Source organism: Colletotrichum orchidophilum (assembly GCF_001831195.1).
Source record: "Colletotrichum orchidophilum strain IMI 309357 chromosome Unknown Scaffold_180.1, whole genome shotgun sequence".
Lineage (NCBI taxonomy): Eukaryota > Fungi > Ascomycota > Sordariomycetes > Glomerellales > Glomerellaceae > Colletotrichum > Colletotrichum orchidophilum.
This window is the reverse complement of record NW_019173136.1, coordinates 54,434-79,939: the sequence shown is the minus strand read 5'-3', so window position 1 is coordinate 79,939 and position 25,506 is coordinate 54,434. Positions and strand designations below refer to the sequence as shown.

The following is a 25,506-nucleotide window of genomic DNA, read 5'->3' as shown; positions in this document are numbered from 1 at the left end:
GCTGGCTTACCGGCCAGCACTGAAGCTCCAAGTTAGTCGCCCCTGACGCAAATGGGACGCATTGTCTGGGACTCTCCTCTGGGCCCACGGGAGTCGACGGCGGGTCTCTTTATTTGTTAGTATGATAACATCTAAGCCTCTGCAAGCTCCTTGACGAGTACGTCTACGCGGCAAGACCCTTTGACTTTGCGTTCGGCGAGCCTTTTGGCTTCATGAAGACCGACTCGGACAAGTGCGAATACATCAAGACGACGGAGAAGAACTTGCCCGTGTTCATGGCCACGACCGTATTTCTCTGGATGATTGGGCTGTTTCATTCCCCCGTCCTTAGGTTGATGTTGTCTTCGAAGAAGGATCGATTGGAGTTCGGCACGGTGACGGGGTGAACGGCCTTGGTTTCTGTTCTCCTCGTCAATAATCTCGGGAAGTGTGTTGGGTGTGGTTAACCGCTGACACTCATCCAGGATAGCCAAAAAGATCTCTGCCGAGCGATATGGCCCTGATAGAAGAGTCCAGAGGGATATATGTTATGTTCCTTCGTCGCCCACGGCCTCACCCAAGAGGCGGCAGGATCCGAGATGCTGCTCCAGACCTCAATCTGCCCCTGGCCCTTTTTTCGTAAAAATATCATCAGAATCTCACAGACCCCAGAAGCATCGCCGGCTCCGACACAACAGCGACAGCCAACCGCGCCACGATCCTCCCCATCACCACAAGCCCCCGCGTCCACACCAGATTGCTAGCAAAGATCCTGCAGAGATCCTCTTTACCACGAACGCAACCACCACGCGCCGCCCCATCATTGCCGACGCCGAGGCCCGCAACTTCCCCTACCTCCAGGCCGTCATCAAGGAAGGACTCCGCATCTTCCCGCCCGTGGCCGGTCTCATGGCCAACGAAGCGCCCGCGACGGGGGACACGTGGAACTGTGCGTTCATACCGGACGGGACCCGCGTCGGTTTGTCGGCATGGGGCATGTTTCGCCGGGAAGACGTGTTTGGCGCCGATGCGGGCGAGTTCAGGCCGGAGCGGTGGCTTGTTGAGGGTCATGGCGGTAGAACTTCTTTGGAGCTGCTGCGCAAGATGGAGGCAATGATTCATTTGGTGTTTAGTTATGAGTGGTATTATTTTCTTGGACGGCCTGTTGCGTTGATGGAATTGGAACAAGGTCTTTTTCGAAATGAGTCTTTGATGATTTTCTTTTTTTTCCCCTTCGTTTTCTTCTCACTAAGTTCCTGTGTATATAACGGCCAGCCATAACTCGCACTCTGATATGAGATCTTCTAGCTGCTTCGGCGATTTGAGTTCACCGTCTGCGACCCGCTGCATCCGTGGAAGAATTTCAAATGCGGCATTCACGTGCAGTCTGAGTACTGGATTAGGGCAAAACGAAGAGAGTGATATATGAATTTCTGTGGTGTTTGGGTAATCCTGAGCTCTCGAGCAGTTTTTCTGACAGATTCTGGCGTATGATGAACACTCAACATAATGTGATTGTTCGAGCCAAGTGTCTACCTATTGAGGATTAACTTACGATCAATAACAGCTCCCAGAGGAGAGAGAAGAAGAGAAGCAGATGGATATACGTCTCAGTCCCGTTTGAAAGGACTGAGGCACCGTCCCTGAACCATCTACAGCCCTCAACCATAATGATCCTTGTCATGGGTGACGGGGTTGCTCATACCGTCGGTTTCATCCCCAAAAGCACAATCCGAGGCAAGTTTAAAGCTGGTGGCTTGCACAAGAAGGCTGACTGGGCTACTTGACCTGTGATGCACTCTTAGATACCTTACATTGCCCTAGCCTACCAATCCCATCGGAGCTGCGTTGCGCAGACTATCCCACACAGCAATTTAGTGGTCCGTTGCGTAGTTTCCATAGTTCCACTCGAGTTTCCAACAATGTTTTCTCATTACAATGGGAAAAATAAAAAAAAAATCACGAGTTCCTCTCTTCAACAGTTTCGAGAGGGCAAAAGTGTAACACCCCATTGGCTAGCTCACGCAGGTAAACGACCCCCACAAAGCCACGCCATTGGCCGCTTTCTTCCCCATGGCCCCGCATCATCCCCGTCAGACCAGGAACGCCAGTCGTGTTGTGCCTCGGTATCTCGACATCCCATTTCGGCTCCCGTCTTCTCTTTCAACGTCATCGATCATCAATTCTCGACACTCACGCAACAACCGCAAATTTCATCACAAGTCAGTTTCTCATTCACTGACGCGAGATTTGTTCTTTCTCACTGTTTGTCACTTCATCTCACTCCATTCGCTCCAGTCATAATACCTTAAATCACAATGGCTTCATCCGACGAGGATAGGAAGATCGTGCTGTACCACTACTCCGCCTCGCCGTACGCCAGGCGGATCGTGTGGTACCTAGCTCTCAGAGGCATTCCCTATGTGCAGTGTGTAAGTCTACAACTCTCACATATCATCTCACCATTCTATAGTCTTTTCACACACTAACATTACGCGAACAGATTCAACCACCAGTCCTCCCCCGACCAGACGTCGCAAAACTGGGCATCACTTATCGCCGGATCCCGATCCTCGCCATCGGCCGCGACATCTACCTAGACACGCGCCTCATGCTCCGAAAGCTCGAACAGCTGTACCCCTCGCGGCCCCGCCTCGGTGCTACTGCCACTGCCACAGGCACGGCTAGCAGCAACCCGGAGCACGCAGCCGTCGAGCGCCTCCTCGAGGCTCTCATAATCGACTCCGTCTTCTCCAACGCAATCAACGTCTTGCCCACGAGCCTGCCCATGCTAAAGGACCCGAAACGCACCTGGATAAAGGACCGCGAGGATTTCGTCGGCGGCAAGCTCTCCCCGGAGACTATGGAGCGCGGGAGACCGAATGCCGTCAACGAGATCCGCCGCACGGTTGCGCTGCTCGAGACGACGCTGCTCGCCGACGGGCGGGATTGGCTCATCGGGACGCCAGGTCCATCGCTCGCGGATATCGAGGCCGTGTGGTTGCCGCACTGGCTGTCCGGTCTTCCCGGTGCGCTGCCGGAGGAGCACATTTCAAAGGAGCAATTCCCCAAGGTCTTTGCCTGGATGGAGCGGTTCCAACAGGTCACTGTAAAAGCCAAGAAGGCGGCGGCGGCGGACAAGGGCAAGGTCGCGACAGTGTCGGGCGACGAAGCGGCGGAAATTGTCGTCTCGTCGCCGTACAACGAGCCCGAGGGCCGGGTCGACGCCAAGGATTTACTTGTTATTGAGCAGGGGCTCAGAGCAGGCGACGAGGTCATTGTGTGGCCCGTTGATACGGGCGCCTCGCACAAGGACACCGGGAAGCTCCTGAGCCTCGATGGGGACGAAATCGTTTTTGAGGTCCAGGGACCCAAGGGGTCGGCGAGGGTTCACGCGCCGAGGCATGGCTTCCGGCTGGAGAAGCTGGAAAGGTATCAGGCGCGCACCGGCGCCGCGAAGCTGTGATTTTTCCCCACGGCCCGTTGTGTCTGTCGCCGCCGGCGTTGTGGCCGAAAGTGGCATGGCTCTTTTCCCCGGCCGAGTCTCATTCCAGAAGCTTAGCACGGAGCGAGGGACGGAGAATCCTGCTCCCACCGGGCCCGGTGTGACAAGCTATATCTTAGCTAGAAAACTTGAAAACGCCCGGGCTACACCATCGATAAAACACCCATCGAAAATCTGGAGCTCATCAGACCTCATCAAGAGGGGAGGAATGTGATCTATGTGCAGCTCCAGACACGTTTGGGGGTGCAACTAGCGGCAGGCTGAGATGGTTCTCAATGTACATGCTGAAGTAGGCTCAATAATGGTCGTTTACGTGGGTGTGCGACTTTCCCATCGTCCAGAAGGACCAAGAAACTGTTTTCGGCTCCAACCCGCGTGCTATGTACACAGGCCGGAAGGGGAAGCTGAGTTTCACCCTTACGCGCACCGGCTCCCACAATTGATGTGCTGAACAATCTCTGTCTAAGCTCACGCAATGTGGATGGAATTATGGCAACGGCCACATAGCCAGTGACGATTTCGATCCACACAAGAGCTGGGGGCTGTGTTGAACGGGAGGACGAGGTACAATGCTAGTGAGCCGCGGCTCCTGCGAATGCCGACGCCCATGATGATGCAAGATCAGCGTTCTCTCTCTCTCTCTCTCTTTTTTTTTTTTTTTTTTTTTTTTTTATTCCTTTGCTTTTCTAATTTTTATAAACCCCGCCCCCCCCCCCGCCGCCCCCCCCCCCCTCTCCCCCCCCCCCTCCCCATTTTTTTTTTTTTTTTTTTTTTTCAATGCCATGGCTTACTACAGGTTATCAACCACCTGCCAACAAGGTTGCTATTTAGCCTCTTATCGCTCAATTCCAGCTAGGTCTATCAGGAAGAAGAGATCATGTACTCGCGAGGTGTGAAACGGAGGTGACGGCTATCCATTCCGCAACAGATGCAGTGATATGGTAAGCGAGACCTTGACGTTCACTTTCGGCAGGCCATTTTGGCGATCCGGCCGAGAGGCGCACAAACCGCCAGCTGAGTCTGTGTTGAAGGATTAAATCATCGACAGGCGCGTCGACGATTCTCAGCCTCCAGAGCATCGGACGAGACCCTCCGCCAGGAACCCGGAGAGCGAGTTGAGGCTTACCCAGGCACTTGTGGCGTTGACCCGGTGGAATGGGGCAGCGGACGAAGCGGACGGAGAACTTTGGGCTAGACGGCATGGTATGCCTAAGCTGATTAGGCTGAGTCTTGTTCTTGCTATGGCTAAGCGCGCCTCTCGTCCGAGGCTCGACGTGGGCTTGGTGGGTTGTGGTTCTAGACCCGATTCCCATGCGACGTTTGGCTCGCAAGACGCAGATCGAGAGTCGGGCAGTTGGATCTATATTGAGCTTGATGCCGAGCCTAGAATGTAAACAATTCGCCCATAAGACGTGCCGTCTCATCCATCTTCTAGTCGGGTTTCTTCCGTCATCGCTCCGTCAATGTGTCCTGGAAAGATTGGCTTGGCCGTACAATGGGCCAGGCTACCGTAATGCGTCGACGGAGTTCGACTCTCGGATAGGCAGGCTGCGTATACAGTGTGACGCGACGCGCTCGCGGAGTGCAGAGTTTGAGCACAGTGCGAATAGAAAATGGTGTGGAAAGAGGAGCAAAGGCATGCAGGTTGCAAGGATGTTCTCCGGGTCTAGTGCGTCATAAGACGGTAGCCGACCATGTCAGTCTGCTTCGCCGATACGTACCGTTTGGTGACCTGAGACTCCCCGTCCGCTGGTGCTCCGGCGTCCAGCGCAAGGACACACCCCAAATCCAAGTAGGCCACGCAAGAGGAGGACGGGAGCAAGCGGTCTTCGCGGAGCAAACCAGTGGGTCGCTGGGATTGAGAGAAAATTTGGAAATCCGTCATCGCGGACCTTTCGTTGGAATCGCAACTTCCGCCATCGATGAGGCCAACCCGACGTAAAATCCCCGCGTGAATGACTATGAACCAGCAAGTCAAAGGGCCGTTACTCTTTGGGTTTGTCTACTGTCTGAACTTCGTGTTGCCATACCGCACATAAGGATCACTTCCCCGACCGTGCCGGGGCGACGAATGGTGGGAAACAACGATGGGCTCGCGTGCTTGGCTTGCTGGTTCGGGTTTTCTATTCGTCAGTGTCTGATAAGACATAGTTACGTCATGACCTGTGACGACACTAATGCGATACAGAAAATGAAAAGTATCGGGACAGTGCGGACCCGATTGCAGCCCGGACATTGGCCAAAGCTGTGACCTTCGAGCGCAATTGGTGCCGTTTTCGAGAACTTTGCCAATCTTCCGTCTCAACCTGAGAACAGACCACAAGAATAAAGCCGTGACGTAATGTTTGGAGGAAGACGCATCTGACTGACATGCGAATCGTGACTGTCTTGGCGGCTTGCCAGGGCAATTCTCGCTTGCAGCAACAGTGTCGACTGCTCTGTCAGTAAACTACTGCTGTCAACCATGCGACCCTATGCGGCTGGAAAAGGCCAACTGGGAGAAAGGGGGGGGGAGGTGTTAATATTTTCAGGCGGTGTCTGGTTTCCCGAAGGACATCGCTCGATGTAGCCTGTCTGGTGCGAGTGTTGTGACGCAATTTGTTGGACTCTGCAGTCGAGGCTTAGAGAGCCGGGGGGCCCTGGCTACTGGGGCCACCCTGTTCAAGCTGCAGCTTTTGCGATACCTTATTGGGTGTTGAAGGCAGCAATTTGCCACTTCGGTTTCCCAGTCACGTCGACAACCTCCCCTCTACGTAGCAAGGTTGCCAGCCCTTCCTTACTGTCATCGGCATACTAGGTCAGGACCGTCAGATAGCCGCAGCTTAGAAATCCTGGTAGAACGGTCGCTGTGCGCTATGCGAGGACACGGCTGTGTAGCGACTTGACGTGATAGTCTGGCACAGTCGTATGAACAAGAGTAGGTGCCTGTGTAGTTGCACAGTAGCTATACGGTTCAAAAAGACCAGCTGGATCGTGATGGGGGAGGGAAACTTTTGCTCTAAAAAGAAATTAGTATGTCGATCTCCTCACCGTAACGATTTCCCCGTGGCTAGGTTCCTCCAGGAGACCGGCGGCCGCACCCTTAGGCACCTGACAAAGCATAGCCGGCAGGTGGTTCGATGGCGTTGACTGTTCTAGACTCTCGTGGAGGATATGTTCCAGAACAGCCGCCAGGGCGATAACAAATATGCCGGATGGCGGACGTTGTTGACCTATTTCTTTCTGCTGGGTGTATGAGTGTGGATGGCCATAATCGAAGGTTGGGGAGTGGCTCAGTGGGCGATTATGAAGGAACGGGAGGTGGATCGCTTGTCGTGAGGTCCAAAGCACATGCTCCACCTCCGACGGCGCTTGGGAAAGGGAAGAAAAAAGAGGACAGAGGCGGAACCTTGGTTGCGACAGGAAGAAAAGTGATGCAATCAATGCAGGGGTGGGGAGACTTGTGGGGGGGGGGGCAGGCTGCAGCAAATGGAGACGTGCAGCCACAGTAGCAAACGTTGGCTGCAGATACTGGCTGGGTGGTGCCCAGGTGCGTTGCGACACCAAAAGGCGACTTCCACCGGACGCAAGACGGTATCTGATTGGCCAGTTCGCGTACAGTATTCTTAGTGCGCAACTCGCGTCGGGGGACAACCGCCTGATTTTCTACCAAGGTAACCGTACATGCCGTACAGGGCAGCGGGATATTAAATTTGGTGGAGGATGAGACGGCGATAACAGCGTGGAAGAGAAACATTTACATGCCGAGCACAGGAGGAAACACTCAGTGTCTTCCACGGCGGTGGCTTTCAAGGCATGTACATGAACCCAAGACAGCGGTGTTGGTCCGAGGCAATGCAACAACAGTATTGACATATTCCTTGAGCTGATAAAACAAGAAAAGGCGAAGACGAACAACAAAACCGGCCACTTACAGTCAGTATGTAGATGGTGCGCGGCTTCGGCAGACCGATCTGCCGCCTATCGCCTGAGGCAAAAGATGGGATGGAGATGTAGAGGAACACATCTCCCAGTCGCCTTTCTGTGCGTGCACTTGTAATAGGATCGGTGGTGAGGTCCGTCCCAGGCGACGATGTTAGGTGACAAACCCCACGCATGAGGAAAAGCGATTTGGTCGAGGTGGTCGCAATCGAGGCAGTATTCGTTCCTACCTTACGCCATTCAGGTTGTCGGAAGCGCGCTACGTACCTATCTTTCCGTAGAAGTAGGGACCTTGAGGAGGTACTTTGCCGAACTGGAATGCCAGACAGATGTGGTGGGATCATTCCCCATTGGTAAGCCATTCTTGGACGTCGGGGCATTCGGCGCACAGTGCGACAAACATCAACCCCCCACAAAAGCCCCAGCGTTTCTCGTAGAACGGGGAAGGAGAAAGAGGAAGAGAAAAAAAAAGGCCAGGAGCACCGAGAGGAAGCGCGCAAGAGCAAGAGGCAGGAAGCCTGTTGAGACTGGACTGGGACGGGGGGCGTTGTTGGAAGGGGTGGGCACTGGGCGTGGATGGGACATGGACATGGACGTGGGCGTTTTGGTGTCAGAGTGTGCGCCGCCGCCGCCCACCCATTTTCTTTTCTTTCGTGCGCCCTCGCTCTTTTTTTTTTTTTTTAAATCGACCCCCGCGCAACGTCATACTTGACCTGTGACGTCTGCCGTTTTTCCCCCCCGACATCTTACCCTCACAACGATTACTCGTTCTCCCCCCCCCCCTCTCACCCCGCCCCCCGGCCGCCCCCCCCGCTTTGTGGGCTTGTGAATGCGCCCCCCGCGCAACGTCATACTTGACCTGTGACGTCTGCCGTTTTTCTCCCCCGACATCTTACTCTCACAACGATTACTCGTTCTGCACCCCCCCATCTTAGCACGTCCCCGGGTACGCATCCAGAGAGGCCACAACTACGCAATACCTCTTGTCTTTTTTCCCCCTCCCCTGCTGGCGGCCGTAGAGAGACAACTCTTTTCTCACCACCGTCGTCGATCGTCGAAAGCTATTCCATTCCCGTGTCGCTTCTAAATCAGAGGAGCGCTGCAATAGCGTAGCTGCTGCCTCTGACGGCTAACCTTCTCTGCCGCGGCCATCGCTGCTTTGCCCGTCCCTCTACATTGCGTTGCAGATTGGTTTCCGCCCGGATCTCCTCTACCGCTTCCAACCCAGATCTATCTCTGAGCTGAATCTACCTGCGTGTCCTTCTTCTCTGACCTCATCTGGCTTTTCAACACTACCATACATCATCATCCCTACCTTGCTACCGTCACTTTTTGCCTTTGGCGTCCACCCCACAAACGTCAACAACGCTACTTTCCCCAAATATAATACATCATCGTCGTCATCATGGGGACCTCACCGAACGACGCCTCGACCGGGGGTGATACGAAGTCACCCAAACAGTCCAACAATCCCACTCCCCCACGTCAAAGTAAGTCTGACAACCTTCTGCATCGCGTTACTCGTTGTTTCTTCACCGAAAAGCATCTTTGTCGTCGCCGTCGCTGTCGCCGTCGTCGTCAACTTGCTCACCTCAACAATAGATTCCATCCCAGAAGTGAAGCAACCCGACCCGAGCCTAAAGCCCGATGCTGACGGCGCGAAACCTCTTGGTCCTCCCCCTCGACCTGGACAGACCACTGGAAATACTCCCGATTACTTCGGCGCTGGAGCCGCCTCTCTCAGTCTGGAGCCCAATCCCTTTGAGCAGTCTTTCGGCGGAGGCGCGCCAGAGACACCCGGTGGCACGAAACTACCATCCGTTGCTGCTCTGACTTCGCCATCTTCGTTGCTTCCTGGCAGCGGTGCTACTCCATTCAACTGGGGAGGAGGTTCATTGCGAACCGGTCCTTTGAGCCCGGCCATGCTGTCAGGTCCCACCAGTGACTATTTCAGCGACACGCATCACCTCCGAGGCGGATTTCCGACCCCCAACGAGTCCTCGTTGAGGACGGGACTGACGCCGGGTGGCAGTGGTTCCATGTTCCCTGCTCCTAGTCCTAACTCTCAGCAATTATTTGCCCAGTTGGCCAGTGGCGGCGCTACGCCCAGTACCATTGATTTCCATCGCACTGCTTTGAGTGCGGCTGCAAAGCGTGACACTCAAGCCCAGAACCAAAGTCAGAACCAAAATCAGAACCAACTCCAAAACCAGAACCACAACCAGCAACAGACGCCCGTAACGTCGCAGCCGCAGGAGATGCCAAACGGCACATCTGCTGTTAAGACTGAGGCAAAGCAGTTCGACCCGCACGATAACGACGCGGCAAACGGCCTGTTTATGCTTGCTCAGGGTGCCCAAGGTCGAAACGGTGCTCCAAACGGCGGTTTTGCGACAACTCAAACACAGTCTCAGGCCCACCCCGCCCCAGCTCCGACACAAGGAGTAAACACATCGCCTCAAATGAGCGTCAACGGTGCTGGATCTGTTGGTGCGGGTTCATCAGTACGCGGTGTAAGCGAAGGCGGAAGTGCCATGTCGGATGAGAGCGAGCAAGCGCGGCCCGCAGCTAGAGGCAATGGCAAGCGCAACTCTACTGGGGGTGCGTCGACAAATGGCCGTAGAAAGGCTGAAGAGCCACCCGCCAAGGCCCCACCCGCCAAGAAGTCGAAGCCGAACAACAATATACCCCCTCCTGATATGATGAACGGGGACGACAGCCAATCGGATGATGACGACATGAAGCATGAGAACGGTGAAGGTGGCTCTAAGTCGAAGATGACTGATGAGGAGAAGCGCAAGAATTTCTTGGAACGCAACAGGTGAGCCCCATTTAATGTTGGTAGTCAGTAAGTTTTCGCTAACACCCTGTGCAGAGTTGCTGCCCTCAAGTGTCGCCAGCGCAAGAAGCAGTGGCTGGCCAACCTCCAGTCAAAGGTGGAGCTGTTCAGCAGTGAAAACGATGCTCTCACGGCCCAAATCACGCAGCTGCGGGAGGAGGTCGTTAACCTCAAGACATTATTATTGGCTCATAAAGACTGCCCTGTCACGCAGCAGCAGGGCCTTCACGGTGCCTTCATGCAACAGGCCATGGAACCATTTAATCCGCAGATGAATCCGTATGGCATGGCTGCTCCTATCCCCAACCAACAAGTCCTGGCGGCAGGTCAGGGTGTGCAGCGCCGCTTTTCATAGGATGACGAAGTCTTGTACAACAACAATCTTAAATATGAGGGGTTGAAGGCTCGGATCCACCAACGAGCAACCCATGAGGTTGCAATTATCGGCTTGCTTCAGGCGACGTCGAGATGACGACTTTTACGCTGTTTCATTCTACGGCTCAGCCAAATCTTGCGGTTCACCTGTATCATCACTATATACGACACTCTTGCTCCTCCACGATTGGGGTGCAAGGATTAGCCGGGGATAAGCTTCCCAGCGACAGAGGCAGCCCACCATGGGTAGGAGGAGGCGGGGAGTTTGGCAGGCGTCATTGGCTTGCTGCAATTGCATCAGCCCGTCATTGGAAGGGCGAGATGCGAAGCATATACATCAAAAGGAGTTCAGGTTCGGCAAGTCCATTTGAAAGGGTGTAGGCGTCAAGGGGCGGCCGATGGGAATACGCCATCTTCCGCCGGCTGGTTGACTTTGATATTGATTGCAAGTAGCAACGGTAACAAGTGCTGCATGAACGGCAACGCCTCGTGGTCATTTAATTTATGAGATTTTGCCCAAATTCAGAGGCTACTCGTCAAGTGCATGCAACTAATGTGAAGATGGTGTCCAATTAAGTGTGGAAGCTCACGAGGGTCATGAGCATGTTAAATTTTTGTTTTGAGTGTACAGCGTTCTACAAGCCCAGTTGCAAGTGAATGAAGATGGCCACTGGATCAACCTGCCAAGAGCGGTGAGTGGAACTGCTGTAAGTGAGGCAGTCATGGTCCAGGGTTGCGAGTGGCAGAGGGGGTGTTTCTAAAAGAGGACTAGCGCCGCCGCTCGGGTAAATTGTCCCTCATGTAAACAACATCGCAGAGAGGGTGCACCAGAACATCGTGCGCGCCGCCGACCACCACATCTGTAGAGAAACGCGACACTCACGACAGCACCCCGCCGGCCGCATCTCCAACAAGTTCGCAGCTACACCTAGCCGAACCGATATTCTGCGTGTTCTTGATTAAGCACGCGCCGATTGACGCGGTTTCGATTGTCTTGAGGCGCGACTTTTCGCTTCTCATTCTGAGCGCCGCCTTTTGTCTCTCGACCGCATGCCTCACTTGACGCGCCATCCATGACGACCGTCATTCGCACCCGTCACCCGTTGCAAGTTATTAGCATGAGCAACGAGCAGCCAGAGAGAAGGAAAAGCAAGCGCCTTGCCGGTGAGTCGGAGGAGCTCGGGGGGGAGGCGAGGAAAGTGCTAAAACGACGCGCAGCCTCATCGCTTTACGACGAGCAGGATGGCGACTTTCACTTCACGCGCGGATCGAAATCGAAGCGAGTCAGGAACGCGGATCGCGAGCCAGAACCTGAATCTGAACCGGCGCCACTGCCCCCCAAAAAGTCTGGAAGAGGAAGGCCGGCGAAAGAACGCGCTTCGGCAGCAGCGAAGGCGCCCGAGCCTGCGCCATTAGCAGCAGCACTGAAGGCAGCGACATCATCAAAGCCGCGAACGCGACGGACAGCGGGCTCACAACCGGTTGAAGACGATGAGCTGCAATTATTTGCGCCCAAGCGCACGACGAGACGAAACACGCGCAGTTCCACTGAAAGGACGGAGAAGGAAATGCCTGTCAGGAAACCAGCACCAGTACTAGAGGAGGAGCATGATGAGGTTGACAACGCGACACCGAGGGAGCCGGAGCCGGAGCCGGACAGGCGGCAGACGCCACGCGTCATGGAGGAACCCGTCGAGTCTGCGAAAATCACGCTTCCCGTCAGCGATACGCCTGTCATCAATCGCAACAAGGAAATGAGAAAAAAAGGTGGAGGCAATCGCCGGAGCAGTACGGGCATGCGCGGCCGGAGAGCAAGTTCGCTGATCGAGAGTGGGCATAACGCGATTCCCCACCGAGAGGTTGACGCTGCAGAATTCTACAAACATATTGAGTCGGAGGGCCTAATGGAACCAAGAAGGATGAAGCAGCTGTTGACCTGGTGCGGTGAACGAGCCTTGCTGCAAAAGCCGCCTCATGGGCAGACAGATTCTAATACTATTCTAGGGGGTGAGTAAGGAGCAAATGTTTGACGAAATCGCGCCTAAGCTGACTATTTTTTTCTCTTCTTCCCTTCCAGCTCGTTATATTCAGGAACAGCTCTTGAAGGACTTTTCCACGAAGTCAGAATTTTCGGACTGGTTCAGTCGAGAAGACGAGGGGCCAAAGAGGCCCGTTGTGTACCTACCAAACCCACGCAACATTGAGCACCAGGAGAAAATTGAGCAACTTGAACAGAAAGTCAAAAGGTATATTTCTCGGCTGTCCAAAATCACAATGACATCGGCACTAATTGGTCACAGATTAAAACAAGAAAAGAAGAAATGGCTGGCGCTAAACAAAACGCGTCAAGATATCCCGCCACTATTCCCAGAAACAGATACTGCACGACCAGCAACAGCCGATGCATCCATACTTGAACCGAACGAGGCAGAAATGCTGAGCTGGCTCACTGACCCAGCATCATCGTTCGAAAATGTCCGCGCCAAGACGCTCGCCCGCCTGCAAGACACGCAGTCAACGCTGGAGTTTAAGGTGGACCAGCTCGCGGACGGCATACACAAGCTTTCTCAACGAGTCGACACAGCAGGCCGAGAGGCGGATAAGGTCCTCTCTCTCAGCGCCGCGCGGCTTAAGGAGCGGGAGGTGAGAGAAAAAGCCAACGCAGGCACGAAAGAGATGCCTGTCATGGAGGTGCTCCGCAGCCTGGGGAGGATACTACCAGAGGGCGGGGAATAAAGGAACGTTGTACACACATGAGCCTACTTGCCTCTGGTTTTTGCGCGCGCTGCCGTCCGTCCCCTTTCTTATGACGAAGGTATAATGATTGATATGAGATTGTGGTGGTTCGGGAGGCTCATCCATCTTTTGATTTTGCTTCCCTTGGGGTTCTATCGAGATGGTTATCTCAGGACGGATTGGGCAGGCAGACAACATCTCGTCTTGTTTCGCTGCTTGGCATGGAATTGGCGCTGGAGGGGGGCTTAGGGATGGATTTGAGATACAGACAGCATCTCGAACGGAGTTTTCATTTAGCCAAATACCCACATGTTCTTTCGCTATCGACACGTCGGCAGTCTGTTCTTGTGACGCGATGCTGGAATGTGTCGGTCGGTCCGCGGCCATGTCGGATCCATGTTGGCATTCGTGAATATGCCTGACGATATAACTGTCCTGGGCGCGTTTTGTCTGTTTTTCGACTTGTAGCTCAGACTATCCAGAATATTAGAGAAATGCTACGCGACCAAGCTTTGTGGCATCGCTGCATCACCACTACATGTTCTTGTTTTTTAATCCACTACTCGGCAGCCCACTTGTGTGGTAATGTGCAGATCAACACAGTCCCAATCTTGCTAAAGAACTACGCAAGGGTCCTGTTATCAATGCTACTTTGGTGCACGATCCAAGCCACCTCCGCGCGCCCGTTGAGATCGAACCGTCATACAGTGTCGGTCGCCACAAATACGGTAGCAACTCGCACCGTCCGAGCTCCATCAGCATGAAGGGTCCTATACGGTTTTCGAAGCGAACTACATACGGAGAGGCTTTGCTCGTGGAATCTTCGTTCCTACCTCGGTAACAAAATGACCTCGAGCCCCTCGCACCTATCACAGCGTCCAAGTTTGTCAGACGACAACTTTAACCAACTTCGAATTCTTCGCTTCCCCCCTCCCCCTCAAAGCGTATTCGACAGCTCAGGGGCAGCAACACAACCGAACGTCATTCTACACATCAGAAGGCTAAGATAAAAAAGAAAATGTCGACATTAGCCCGCCGTGCCCTCCGCCCGGCCCGCCACCTCCGAGTCGCGGCGCCGGCCGCCGCACCTCTCGTCCTCCGCAGGTGCTTCGCTGACAACAAGCCGCCCATCTACACCGAGTCCGCCGTCAACAGCGAACTGGGCGTTGGCGAATTCGAGGGCATCAAATTCCGCGTCGAGCCGCTGCGGCGCAAGGGCGAGGACGAGCGGACCATGCGCGCCCGTCTCCTCTGTATGTGTCCTTCCTACCACGGAATATAAGAGAAAGAGAGAGAGAGAGAGAGTCGCAATTCAGATCTTGGAAGTTTGAATGCTAATCACGCCTGTTGGAACCAAAAACAGACCAGTCCCGCAAACGCGGCACCCTCGAATCAGACCTCCTCATGTCGACTTTCGCCAACGAGCACCTCCCGCACATGACAAAGGCCCAGATGGCGAAGTACGACCTCTTCCTCGACGAGAACGACTGGGACATTTACTACTGGGCCACCCAGGAAGAGGCCCCCTCTGCCTCGGCATCAACCCAAAGGACTTCCTCCACGACATCCGACACCCTCGCCTCCTCAACCGCCAACGCAGCCGAGTCCTACCGCCCCGCAGGCTCCGGCGCCGCCTCGACAATCGACTCGGGCAAGACGACGCAGACCAAGAAGCCTCAGGAGGACGTCCGCACGCAAGACGTGCCGGGCGAGTGGGCCAACACCATCGGCTCCTTCAAGGCGCAGTACCGCCCCGTTCCCGTGCGGTGGCAGGGCAGCGAGATTTTGGAGATGCTGCGAGCCCACGTGCGGAGCCGGCGCGCCGACGGCACCGTCGGCGTGCACCGGGACGTGCAGGAGCGCAAGGAGGGCGGGCTCGGGTTCATGCCGCCCTTGTTTGACGTTGACAATGCGGGCAAGAAGAACTAGATTGTTGCTCTCGCATGACAAGCCACAAAAGGTAGCTTGGGAGACAGAACACATGTGCGAGATGCGGAAGGTAGAGGGAGTAGGATTATAGAGGTTTGAAATACTGTACCATTATCTATCAGGAACAATCACATTATGGGAAAGGGGTGGGGCATAGGGGCATGGTACATCATAGATGGCTTCGTTGGAAGCTTTCTTGCATAGTCAACGGATGGAGAGAGCGCGAGCACATGCGAGGTGGAGGTGTAAGATGGTGACTTGCTTCAAAGCTTCATTGAAAGCTTCGACACATGGGGCGACGTTGTACACCAAACTGTAATTTGACAGCAATTGAGGGCTGCTACTAGCATGGGTGCGGCAATAGAATCAGCCCTTAGCCAGGCATCGACTTATCGGGATCGTGAAGTCAGCCGGGCATCGTGGCTTGACGTGCGTTCAATGCAGCAATGTCCGCTTCGTGCCAGCCCCTCGCCGGCCCCATGACAGCGAGGACTAAGTTGCATATGTAGATTCTGGTGTAATGTAATTTCCGTTATATCATTCATGACTTTTATGGTGACCGTCGTATGTATGCATACACTAATACACCCTCGAAACCCCGAGGTGGTTTTGATGCTTCCAATGGCATCACAGAGACTCATCATCACCGCTGCGCAACAGCAGCATATCTGTCGTCTTCCGCAACTCCTTTACGCCATCGTCAAGTCGTTGGCTGGCTTGCTTCTTTATTTCATGATTGATTGAGTCTAAATCAGGTGCTTAGATCTGTCGCGTAACTTGTTAGCTTTCAAGACTTTACTAAAGGAGACATGGAAACAAGCACAAACCTGAAGTATGCCCGCAGGTACATGATCTGCCAACCCCACAGACCGACGAGAATGAGCGTCGTGCCGATGCCGAACCACTTGACACGGGTGTTAGTGCTCTCGTTGGTGTCGCGCAGCTTGTGCTCGCGCGCGCGCAGGTAGTCCATCTCGGTGTTGATCTCGCCGACGAGCTCGTCGATGCGCCTGAGCTCTGCCTCGACGGGCTTGAGCTTCTCCGTCGCCTGGATGGCGTTCCAGTCCTTTGCGTCGGCGCCGATATCGATGTCGAGTTCAATGTGGCGGCTTGTTGCGCCGCTGCGGCCAGCTGTTGGATGTTCACTCTTGTCAGCTTTTTTTTTTTTTTTGGTTCTTGTCCTCCTTAGAGAATGTGGTAGGGGCATTGCTTATGGGAAGTGTTCAGGCCATTCACATGACAATGTGGGTGTGTAGATGTGACGTACAGCCAGAGAGGATGTTCTCGAAACAGACGTCGAAGGCGGCGTCTGCATGGGAGGTGAAGACTACACGCTTTTCGCCGCCCGCAATGTCCTTGGGTTTTCCGTAGTCGTTGCCAACAGCGTCCTTTATCTGCAGAGTCATTCGTCGTTAGCCAAACTCCCATTGTGGCCGACTTTTCCCTTCTTTTCCACTTCCCCCCCCTGTTCTTATCCTGTTCCGATCTCTGAAAAGCTTCATCCCTTCCGAGGGCCAGTCCCAGCACCGCGGAGGATGATGGAGGAGGGGTAGCAATTAAGGCCACATACGTGCATGTTGACGGTCATGCCGTCACCCTTTGATCCGTCCACAATAGCAGTGACGACGACCAAGGTATCCCGAGCGACGAAATTGCGGATGCATCGCTCCTTCTTGCCCTCGTGACTGGTCGTGGCTTGCAAGTCGAACCTGAGCGCCTGGGCGCAGCAGGCGAATAGCACGAGGCCGCACACATAGTGCAGTAGTGACCTTGTCGGCGCCATAGCTTATTCGCAAATCCGTATCAAATTCGAAGAGGGAAAAAGGAGTCGATCGATTCGGGGTCGGTGAAAGTCGACGGTCGTAAACGGGTGTGCCGAGAAAGGAGGGAGGGGAGAACAAGCCTGGCGTGGGTGGGAATTGCGTCGTGAAGGAGCTCCCTGGACTGGACACACTACGATAGGAGAGCTACGCCTAGGTAAGGAACCACCTTTTGGGGGATTTTTGGAAATCTGTCGCGTTCGAAAGCCAGGACCACTCAAAGACCCCTGTCGACGGGTAGGTCGCCGCTCTGGCCAATTGGACTCGGCCGGTGGGACAGCCTCGTGCTTGGCACTCACGTGAGGCAACAGCCTCGCAACTTTTTGGGTTTGGCGTTTCTCGCGCCTGGCGCGCCGCTGCTACTGCCTTATTCTTCGCGATGCGACGACTCTTTTAACGGCATTGCAGTTTGAGGATCAATACATTTGTCCAGTAACTGCTGCGTCCCCGAAACCTTGCCAAACCAATCTAGCATCTTCTCATAACGAGATATTCTCGCCAAGATGCCCAAGTGTAAGTCCCGACCTCGTCCAAATAACTGGCCAAAGAATAAGCTAACACGAGGTCCCAGTCTTCTGTACGTCTCCATCACCCCAAGCTCCCCACGATCGGTCGCGAAGCTACTTCAGTCGAACTGACACAAAACCTCCATGTCTAGGCGACTACTGCGATGTGTACCTCACGCATGATTCCATGAGCGTGCGCAAGGCGCATAACAGCGGTCGAAATCACCTGCGCAACGTCGTCGACTACTACCAACGTGCGCTTCTTCCTTCCCCCCTTCGCCCATCCCCAGCAGAGCCTTCGAAGCTAATTTTGCAATTTCCATTTAGAAATCGGCCACGAGAAGGCCCAGTCTGTCATTGACTCCATCACCTCCTCCTATGCTGCAGAAGGCCAAGCCCACAACAACCCAATGCTGCCACAAAACCAGCCCGGATCGGCTTTCCCGCCACCCTTCCCTTTTCCAGGAGGTTCGTACACAACCTCCCCCTCAGTGTACCTGTCGCGACGACTCATTACATCAAATACTAACTTGAATCTCTACAGGCGTCCCGCCTCCCTTCCCCGGCATGCCCGCCGGTGCACCCCCCTTCCCTCAAGGCATGATTCCACGTAAGTCTCACTACTACCCAGAGTCCCACCGGGAATCCTTCCAAAGGTAGACTCACACGCTGACACGCCACACTGGAAAAAGCCCCCGGACAAGGCGGACGCGGAATGCCGCCGATGCCGCCCTTCCCCCCCGGCCCCAACGGCTCACCAATGCCCCCAGGAGGTCTCCCGTTCCCCCCGCCCGGAGGTCTGCCAGCCGGCCTCCCATTCCCACCCCCAGGCGCGCCGGGCGGTCTCCCTCCCAACTTTCAGTTCCCCGGCATGCCGGGCGCGGGCGCCTTCCCACCAGGACCTCCTGGCGCCTTTCCGCCTGGTGGCGGACCTCCGGGACAAGACAGGCGGTAAAAGATAGTTTTGTACTAGTAACAGCATACTCTCACGGACGGGAGCGTCTTCTTCATGGTACGGTGGGATTGGTGTTTAGGCGTCACAACCAGGGAGGGTATAAAACTTCATGATATGGCATGGTACATCACATTCAACACATAGTAGAAGCTATCCTGAACTTCAAAGGACCGAGGTATTTTCGTTCTGAACCTTGGATAAAATGGTATCTTCACGAGCAATTTTTTCTATATGATACAACAATAAGAGGCCCTCTTTATTTATAGCAGACAGCGCGCGTTCATCAAGCCTGACCAGTCCCAACCGTATCATAAACATCGTCACGAGGTCTCAAGGTGTGAACTTTGCCCCATCATCAGCTCCGAATCCGCGAAGAAATAGTTCTTTGGTCGTTAAGTATTGTAGTCGTAACAAAATCGTTCGTAGCAGTCGTAATATCCCATCCATTCCTCCACTACTCGTTCAGTGCTCCAATCCCAGATATATTACGCGAAAACGCTCCAGATTAATAGATCTGGAAGACAGTAATTTTTGTACGTTGAATCGATCAAAAATGGGCGACAGATGTGTTGTTTTGTTCGTGGGGGCCGCGGTGCGAGTTCCGTCGAAGGACGTCACCCATGCCATCTCTCACTTCGCGCGGCCCGCTGATTTTCTGCCTCAGCTCCTGCGTCCTCTTCTCTCGCTTACGCTCGTTCAACTGTCGTGGTATATTTTGCAAGCCCTCTAGAGTGCCCGAAATCGAAAAGCGCCGTCTCCGTTTCGGACCAGCTCGGTCATTTGCGGCGCGGTCGTCGTCTGGCCTCATTGAAGGCCCAGAACTGGGCGGCAGTTGATCACGGAGTGAGTCGAGGCTGCTACGGCGTCTCATGACCCGGAGGTTTCCGCTGTCTGTCCGGCGGATGGTCCGGCGCTCAGGTTCATCCTGAGGCCCTGAGGAGTAGATATCATCCTCGCCACGAACAGGAAGGATGGCAAACGTCTTCTTCATCCGCTCGCTAATGCGTCTTCGGGGACTCGGGCGATTGTCAATGGGGGGGTATCGATAGACCTGGCTGATGGGTTCGTCCTCCATTTCTCTCTCCCACACATCATCCTGCCGGTCAGAGTACGCAGGGCGCCAGTGCGGATGCAATCGGTCGTCCTCGGGCGGCGGGGCCTCACAATCCGGGCACGAGCATGGATCCTCCATAGAAGAATGGTCTTCACCGCGAGGCCCGGAGCTTGATCCTCTCCGCGTAAGAGAAAAAGTCCTGGTGAGGAGCCCAGGTCTGCCACTCTTGGGCGGGTACGTCTCCGAATTTCGTCGTCGGACCAGTGCCCTCTTAATGACAGATCTACTCCGCTGAGGTTGCTCATCCACCATCGCCTCGAAGTAGTTGCCCATGTTGCGTTGTCTCTCATGATTAGGTGTCAGCCCCGAAGGCGTGGCGGGAATGAACTGGATTACAGGAGGTATAACCGGAGGGACCGGAGGAGCCGCGCGGGGGTTGCGAAGTGGTGAATCAACGTCGTCCATAGAATGCTGATGCTGTGGAGGCGTGATTGGAAATTCGCCGCCTGGCCCCGTAGTGATGATCGTAGGCCGCTGAAACGTTTTTGGCAAGTCTCTCTCGGTCTGAGAATCCTCAGAGTCCTCCGACGGCTTGTTGGAGTGATTGACGACAAGAACCGATGAGTTTTGATGAGGATACAAATTCACAGCCTTTGCCTCTGACACTTCGGGCGCAGTACCGCTCGTTTCTACTGAGGCTGCTGAAAAGGGAGTGTTTTGCGTTGATAGGCGTTTGCCAAAGAAGGGATCTCCGTGGCGATCTACGTTGAGTTTATGGTCTTGATGATGGTGGCCGTTATCAGTCTCAGAGGAGGTGGCCCTTTGGAGGGTCAAGGCGGGTACTCTCGTTTCATGTCCAACCTGTTGGTTCAACAAAGCGTTCTGTGATTTCAAACTTTCCGCAGTGAGTGAGCCAGCGCGGGAAGTATTACGGCTGGTCGGAGCGGATAGAGACGAAGAACGCTTCGGGATGACGGGTGGGTAGTCAATCGTACGTTGGTCAGACCCATCCGACTCGGACATTGAGCGGAATCTTCGCCCTGGCCGTTCGAACACTGGTGTAGACAAGTCGTGGCTCTTTGGACCGTTTGCACGAGGCGCTGACCCGATACTGGCACTTCTTTTGGACCGTCGACTGCTGGTTGACCTCAGGGACGGCTCCCTGCTGGATCTGGATGATCGACGATCCGGGACAACGATGACCGGAATGCCACCGCTCTTCCAGACTTCTCTGCGTGCCTTACTACTCGAAATCGAGTTGAATGTTGTATTCGAGGCAAAACTGTCATGACGGCTTTCGCTAGGACGAGCGAGCGCCCTCGTTCTCCTTGGACTTCCTCCCAGCTGAATAGCCGAGTTTGTGGCAGAGCTGAGGGGAGACGGATCAGAGCCCGAGTCCCTCAACCCAAATTGCTTTCGTACGTGTCTGAGTGTCTGTCTTCTTTGTGGGATTGAGGGAGCTTCTACCAAGATTGCCTCGACAACCGTAGAGGCAGCGGATTTCGTTGACTTTGCAGATTTTGCAGACATTCCCGACAGTCTGCGAGAGTCAGCGTCGACTGTCGTTCCCGGGGTCGAGGTGTTGCGCCAAGCGATTTCGCTGGGTGCATAGAAAGCTGCCCTATCACGTTGGGACATCGCGCGCAACGCCTTGGTAGCGTTTGTCGGCGTCACAACGCGGTCTTCTATGATTTCGACCCTACGTCTTCCAGTCCGAGGCGGCGTTTCGGGCTTTGGACGCCTTTTTCTCACGGTAACATTTCTGCCCAGATTGTCATCCCACTCTTGTTCTACTTCGTTATTTGAGGCCCATTCTCCGTCAAACGTGCCAAAGTCTCCCTTAGCTTTGGGCGTTGGAAGATCCTCAGGAGGCGACTCCAGTCCCAGGCCTAGACCGACTGGAGGCGGCGTCCTCACCTGAGGTCCGGAAACGCGTCGAACAGTATTCTGAGAGGTTCGTGCTGAGAGAATGTTTGGCCGAACGGTCGATTGCAAGTCTTCTTCAGAGGAAAAGGGCTCTTCTCTAGCGGTTCGAAAGGATTCTGTCCGCGACTCAGCGGTAGTAGCTTTCGACACTTTGCGGTCGATAGTTATCGGTCGCACAGCCTTGGGGCGAGTAGCAGGTTGAGGAGGCGTCACATCCGGTGTTGGTGGACTTTTCTGGTTCGGAGGTGTAGCGGGTGGGCGCGCTGGGGTTGTTGGTGGCTGTGGTCCCAGCCCATGGGGTTCGGCAGGCGCCGGGCTGGGAGGCTGGATGGAGTGACTGCTCGACGAGGTTCGTGAGTGGGAGTGAGAAGGCGGTGTCGGAGGCAAATCCGGGCCACTGCCTATCCGCTTAGGTTGATGCCTCAGTGTTTGAGGGCTCTGTTGTTGGGGACCACGCATTTGCGACGCTACAGCGTCAACATCGAGGTCGTATTTCCTGGGCGTCGATCGCACTTCGAAGTATTGCGTGTCGCTTCCACTTTTCCTGGGATGCGGTAGCACTTTATGCTTCTTGAACATTCTTTGCGCTTGCAAGCCGTCTTCGGGCAAGGTCGAAACGTGCTTCGTGGATCGGACAGACATGGCGGTAGAGCTCAGGCTCTCAGCAGCCGTCATCTTCAGATCACGTTTGTTGAAAGACGTCAGAAAGACATGCGACGCGCTCCAAGTGCACACACGTTGACCCCTTCGCAGGTTAGCGAGGATGTGAGAGGGCCAAAGGTGTTTGCATGCTGAACAGAGTGAGGTTCATGAGCGTGTTGGGGCTTGTGATGAGGAAATGAGCGGTCGATAGTACGACGTTGGACGGTTCGAAGTTTCGAGTGAAGAAAGGTGAATGTTTGAAAAGCCGGTAATAGCAGAGAGGAGAAAAGTATTAAGGGTATGCGTGAGACATTGAATCGGAAAGACCTGGTTGGTAAATCGCGTCGGGGTCCAGTGGCGTCCAGTGACCGATGACAGTCATGAGAGAGACAGCGGAAGCTATGGGACGGAAGACAATCCTCAAGTTGGTTCAATCCAGCGATATGAGACGGGAGCTCTGTGGTTGAAGGAGTAGAGGCCCGTCAATAGTGCTTGAGGCGAAGAGTTGGTCGCAGGAGTCACGATGTAGGGCCCGCGTTTTGTGTGGGAGAGGGAGGGATGAGGCGAGGATGGGTACTCGGACGAGGGATGCGGTTCGATCGGGTTCAAATCGCACAGACCGACGTAGGGAGAGGGGAGGGGGGGTCAGAGAGAGAGGACGGGACGGATATGTGAGATTGACGCTGAACTTCGGCCGGGCTTGGTGAAAGCGTGAAAAGAAGAAAATAGCGATCCTAGGCTTCCTGCGGCCTGCGGACGGACGCTGGCGCTATTTTGGTGCAGGACACGGCTTCAGGAGGTTGAGACGAAGGACATGGTCGACGGTTGGAGGAAAGACAGACGGGAAGGATGATTGGCAGGGCGGGAAAGGGTCTGACGCAAAGGAAAGAGAATACGCCGTTGGGGGAGAAGAGACAAGGGCAGAGCAGACTTGGAGCAGCAAGTTTCCGGACGTGGGAAGATTTGGTGGCAGAGAGTTGCAAAGGTAGGCAGAGGCAAGGAGGCGGGAGGAAAGCTGGCGATAGGTGCGAGAAAGAAGAATGGCGGGGCGCGCGCGGTAAATGGGTACATGATACTTGCATCATTCAGGTGCTAGGAACCCTACCTTACCTTACCTACCTAAAGTAACTAAAGTAAGGTGAGGTAAGGTGAGGTGAGGTAAGGTAGAGAGGTCGAGCTCTAGTGGGACTTGGCCAGGTGAGAAGAGAAAGACCCGACGGTTCAAGGTATCCTCCTACTGCGGACTGCTAGAAGAGGTACTTCAGACATGTTAGTCCAATGGGACGTCCAACCAGTTGGTTTCGTGGCGAGTGCGAGCGAAAAAAAGACTGGGCAGCCCAGTCGCAAACTGTGCGTATTCCGCGTGGACAGTGGATTCGGGGCCTTTCCAAACCTGCCGAGACAAGGTGACTCCCAGCGAGAATAGTACCTACCTCCCGTGCTCCCGTCAGGTATTACCTCAGTCTCCAAAGTCCACAAGAGGGCGGAAGACGAAGTGAGGTAGGTGGCCTAAGAAAATTCGGGTGGCGGGGAATCGAAGAACCAGGCAGATAGATGCCCTGCCTGACGAAGACAAACTCTCTCTCTCTCTCTCTCTCTCTCTCTCTCTCTCTCTCTCATCTTGCCCACAGACAGTCGTGTCAGTGTACATCAACATGATGGATGTTTCACTCCCCAGCCATGGTCCAAGATCTTTGCACTCGCAGTCTTCTCCCCTCCGTCGTTTATCCCCTTTCTTCGTCAGTAGCATTGGGGTTCGTCTCGTGATGCGCAACTTTGCCAGGATAGGCGCGTATGGCCAGCAGCAGTAGCTCCGCCAGGGGTGCCGAATGAGGAACTCGTCTACCATCCCAACTGGTCCGTAGGGCACTACACGGGTACGCGGGCTCAAGTCGGCCGGGAAAGATGGGGCCGGCCAGTACCCACCCTCCAGCAAATCGACCTGCACCAAGGTCGCAACGGCCTCTCATAGGTTGCATCTGCTTGAGTGGTTGCATCGTGCTGCAGCGTGGTTTCCTTCTTCTGCAAAGCCATGCCAACTTTTTTCTGATGCATTCGCTTGCCTTTCTCCCCTCTCTCTCCCCCCTCTCCGTCTCCCCCTCCCCCTCCCCTCTATCCTCTCACTATTATCTCTGTCGGGTGTCTTCTTATGCGTGTGCCGGCGTCCTTGTTCCTCTACCCCCGTCTCCGTGGTCTCCCCCCCTTTACCTGTGTGCAAGCTTTACCGCCTGGTACGCAACAATACTCACCAAGATAGGAATGATTTCTGAGAACGGTACGGCCATGGAGTCGAGTACGTTCTTGCCTTTGATGGCAGTACCCAACTTCCGACTATCCGCATGTCATATCGATGCGTCTTTGCTGGCTGTGGGAAGATCACTGTGTCATCCCATCTCGCAAATTGTTTGTCTTGCTTCTGTAAGCGATTCCAACGCCCAACCACGCCATTCGGTCTCCCATACGGATATACAATGAAAATGAAAATTAAAGCGCAGATGCAACAACAAAGAAATCGTAACCACCTTTTCCCATCAAATCAAAGCTGCCGGATCGCTCAGGACAACTTGGCGTCGTCTCTCAGGCCTGCATAACCTCGAACAAGGCCCGAGGCGAATCAGCGACTTGTCATGGCTTGCTGCATGAGACAAGGTGCAGATTTGGAAACAGAGCCACTGCAGTGGATGCACAGAGACAGGAAGCGACTTACGATGGCCGCCTTCAAATTTCCCCTAGAACAGCGGCACACAGAGACCAGCTCGCTCCACTGAGTATGAAGAGAAATACGAGTCGACCCCCGTACTACGAGGTTGTAGAAATGTTCTCCTGAATCATCAACCGGGAATTGGCGAATACCATTCTTGCAAGCTTCCGGGCTGAGGGGTAGTCTTCCGTCGTTGAAGTGTTCCGAGTCGGGCGGCCGCCCCTTGTTTTAGTAGGTGCAACGTCTTCAAACGTTTTTCGCTGCTCTGTCCTGCTCTGTCAGCCGGGCCGTCATGTTTCAGCCGGAAAGGCCTCCGCGTCCGGCGATGGCACCGGAGCGGAGCACTCACGAGCTCCGCCATTTATGTCAGGGCTTGCCAGGCCAGACTCGGTCCGGTGCGGGTCGGCAACCTAGCGAGGTTGGATGAGCGTCAAAGTCATGACAGATCCGGCACGTCGGCACGTGCTAATGGGCCGTGGCAGAATAAAAGCACCCAACGGAATGGGTTGAACGCTCAAGCAAGCCGCATGGGACAAGAAACCGATGAGGTTTTAAGCGTGACGCTGGACATTGCCAGCACCATTTGGCCGATGCAAATGCGTGGGACACCAAAGAATC

At 54.6% G+C, this 25,506-nt stretch overlaps 8 protein-coding genes across 8 annotated transcripts; 6 read left to right on the top strand and 2 right to left on the bottom strand.

The window, feature by feature from the left end:
- Positions 1-212: 212 nt before the first annotated feature.
- On the top strand, positions 213-1,401 carry CORC01_13161 (uncharacterized protein; the record flags this gene model as incomplete). Its single annotated transcript, XM_022624778.1, has 3 exons — positions 213-382; positions 465-1,104; positions 1,288-1,401. The coding sequence occupies 3 exons, from the start codon at positions 213-215 to the stop codon at positions 1,399-1,401; spliced, it is 924 nt and encodes a 307-aa protein (XP_022468737.1).
- Positions 1,402-2,297: 896 nt separating this feature from the next.
- On the top strand, positions 2,298-3,445 carry CORC01_13160 (glutathione S-transferase; the record flags this gene model as incomplete). Its single annotated transcript, XM_022624777.1, has 2 exons — positions 2,298-2,411; positions 2,483-3,445. 2 exons carry the CDS (start codon positions 2,298-2,300, stop codon positions 3,443-3,445), a joined length of 1,077 nt encoding a protein of 358 aa, XP_022468736.1.
- A 5,365-nt stretch (positions 3,446-8,810) lies between these two features.
- Positions 8,811-10,599, top strand: CORC01_13159 (bZIP transcription factor; the record flags this gene model as incomplete). The annotated part of the gene is made up of 3 exons (XM_022624776.1): positions 8,811-8,895; positions 9,008-10,226; positions 10,281-10,599. 3 exons carry the CDS (start codon positions 8,811-8,813, stop codon positions 10,597-10,599), a joined length of 1,623 nt encoding a protein of 540 aa, XP_022468735.1.
- A 1,093-nt stretch (positions 10,600-11,692) lies between these two features.
- On the top strand, positions 11,693-13,355 carry CORC01_13158 (uncharacterized protein; the record flags this gene model as incomplete). The annotated part of the gene is made up of 3 exons (XM_022624775.1): positions 11,693-12,626; positions 12,697-12,865; positions 12,920-13,355. 3 exons carry the CDS (start codon positions 11,693-11,695, stop codon positions 13,353-13,355), a joined length of 1,539 nt encoding a protein of 512 aa, XP_022468734.1.
- Positions 13,356-14,373: 1,018 nt separating this feature from the next.
- Positions 14,374-15,284, top strand: CORC01_13157 (uncharacterized protein; the record flags this gene model as incomplete). Its single annotated transcript, XM_022624774.1, has 2 exons — positions 14,374-14,608; positions 14,719-15,284. The coding sequence occupies 2 exons, from the start codon at positions 14,374-14,376 to the stop codon at positions 15,282-15,284; spliced, it is 801 nt and encodes a 266-aa protein (XP_022468733.1).
- A 746-nt stretch (positions 15,285-16,030) lies between these two features.
- Positions 16,031-17,067, bottom strand: CORC01_13156 (endoplasmic reticulum vesicle protein 25; the record flags this gene model as incomplete). Its single annotated transcript, XM_022624773.1, has 4 exons — positions 16,031-16,049; positions 16,112-16,415; positions 16,552-16,678; positions 16,855-17,067. 4 exons carry the CDS (start codon positions 17,065-17,067, stop codon positions 16,031-16,033), a joined length of 663 nt encoding a protein of 220 aa, XP_022468732.1.
- Positions 17,068-17,607: 540 nt separating this feature from the next.
- On the top strand, positions 17,608-18,565 carry CORC01_13155 (glucose N-acetyltransferase 1; the record flags this gene model as incomplete). Its single annotated transcript, XM_022624772.1, has 5 exons — positions 17,608-17,617; positions 17,763-17,864; positions 17,938-18,078; positions 18,155-18,220; positions 18,303-18,565. 5 exons carry the CDS (start codon positions 17,608-17,610, stop codon positions 18,563-18,565), a joined length of 582 nt encoding a protein of 193 aa, XP_022468731.1.
- A 547-nt stretch (positions 18,566-19,112) lies between these two features.
- CORC01_13154 (uncharacterized protein) lies at positions 19,113-22,220 on the bottom strand (the record flags this gene model as incomplete). Its single annotated transcript, XM_022624771.1, has 1 exon — positions 19,113-22,220. The coding sequence occupies one exon, from the start codon at positions 22,218-22,220 to the stop codon at positions 19,113-19,115; it is 3,108 nt and encodes a 1,035-aa protein (XP_022468730.1).
- Between the last annotated feature and the right edge of the window lie 3,286 nt (positions 22,221-25,506).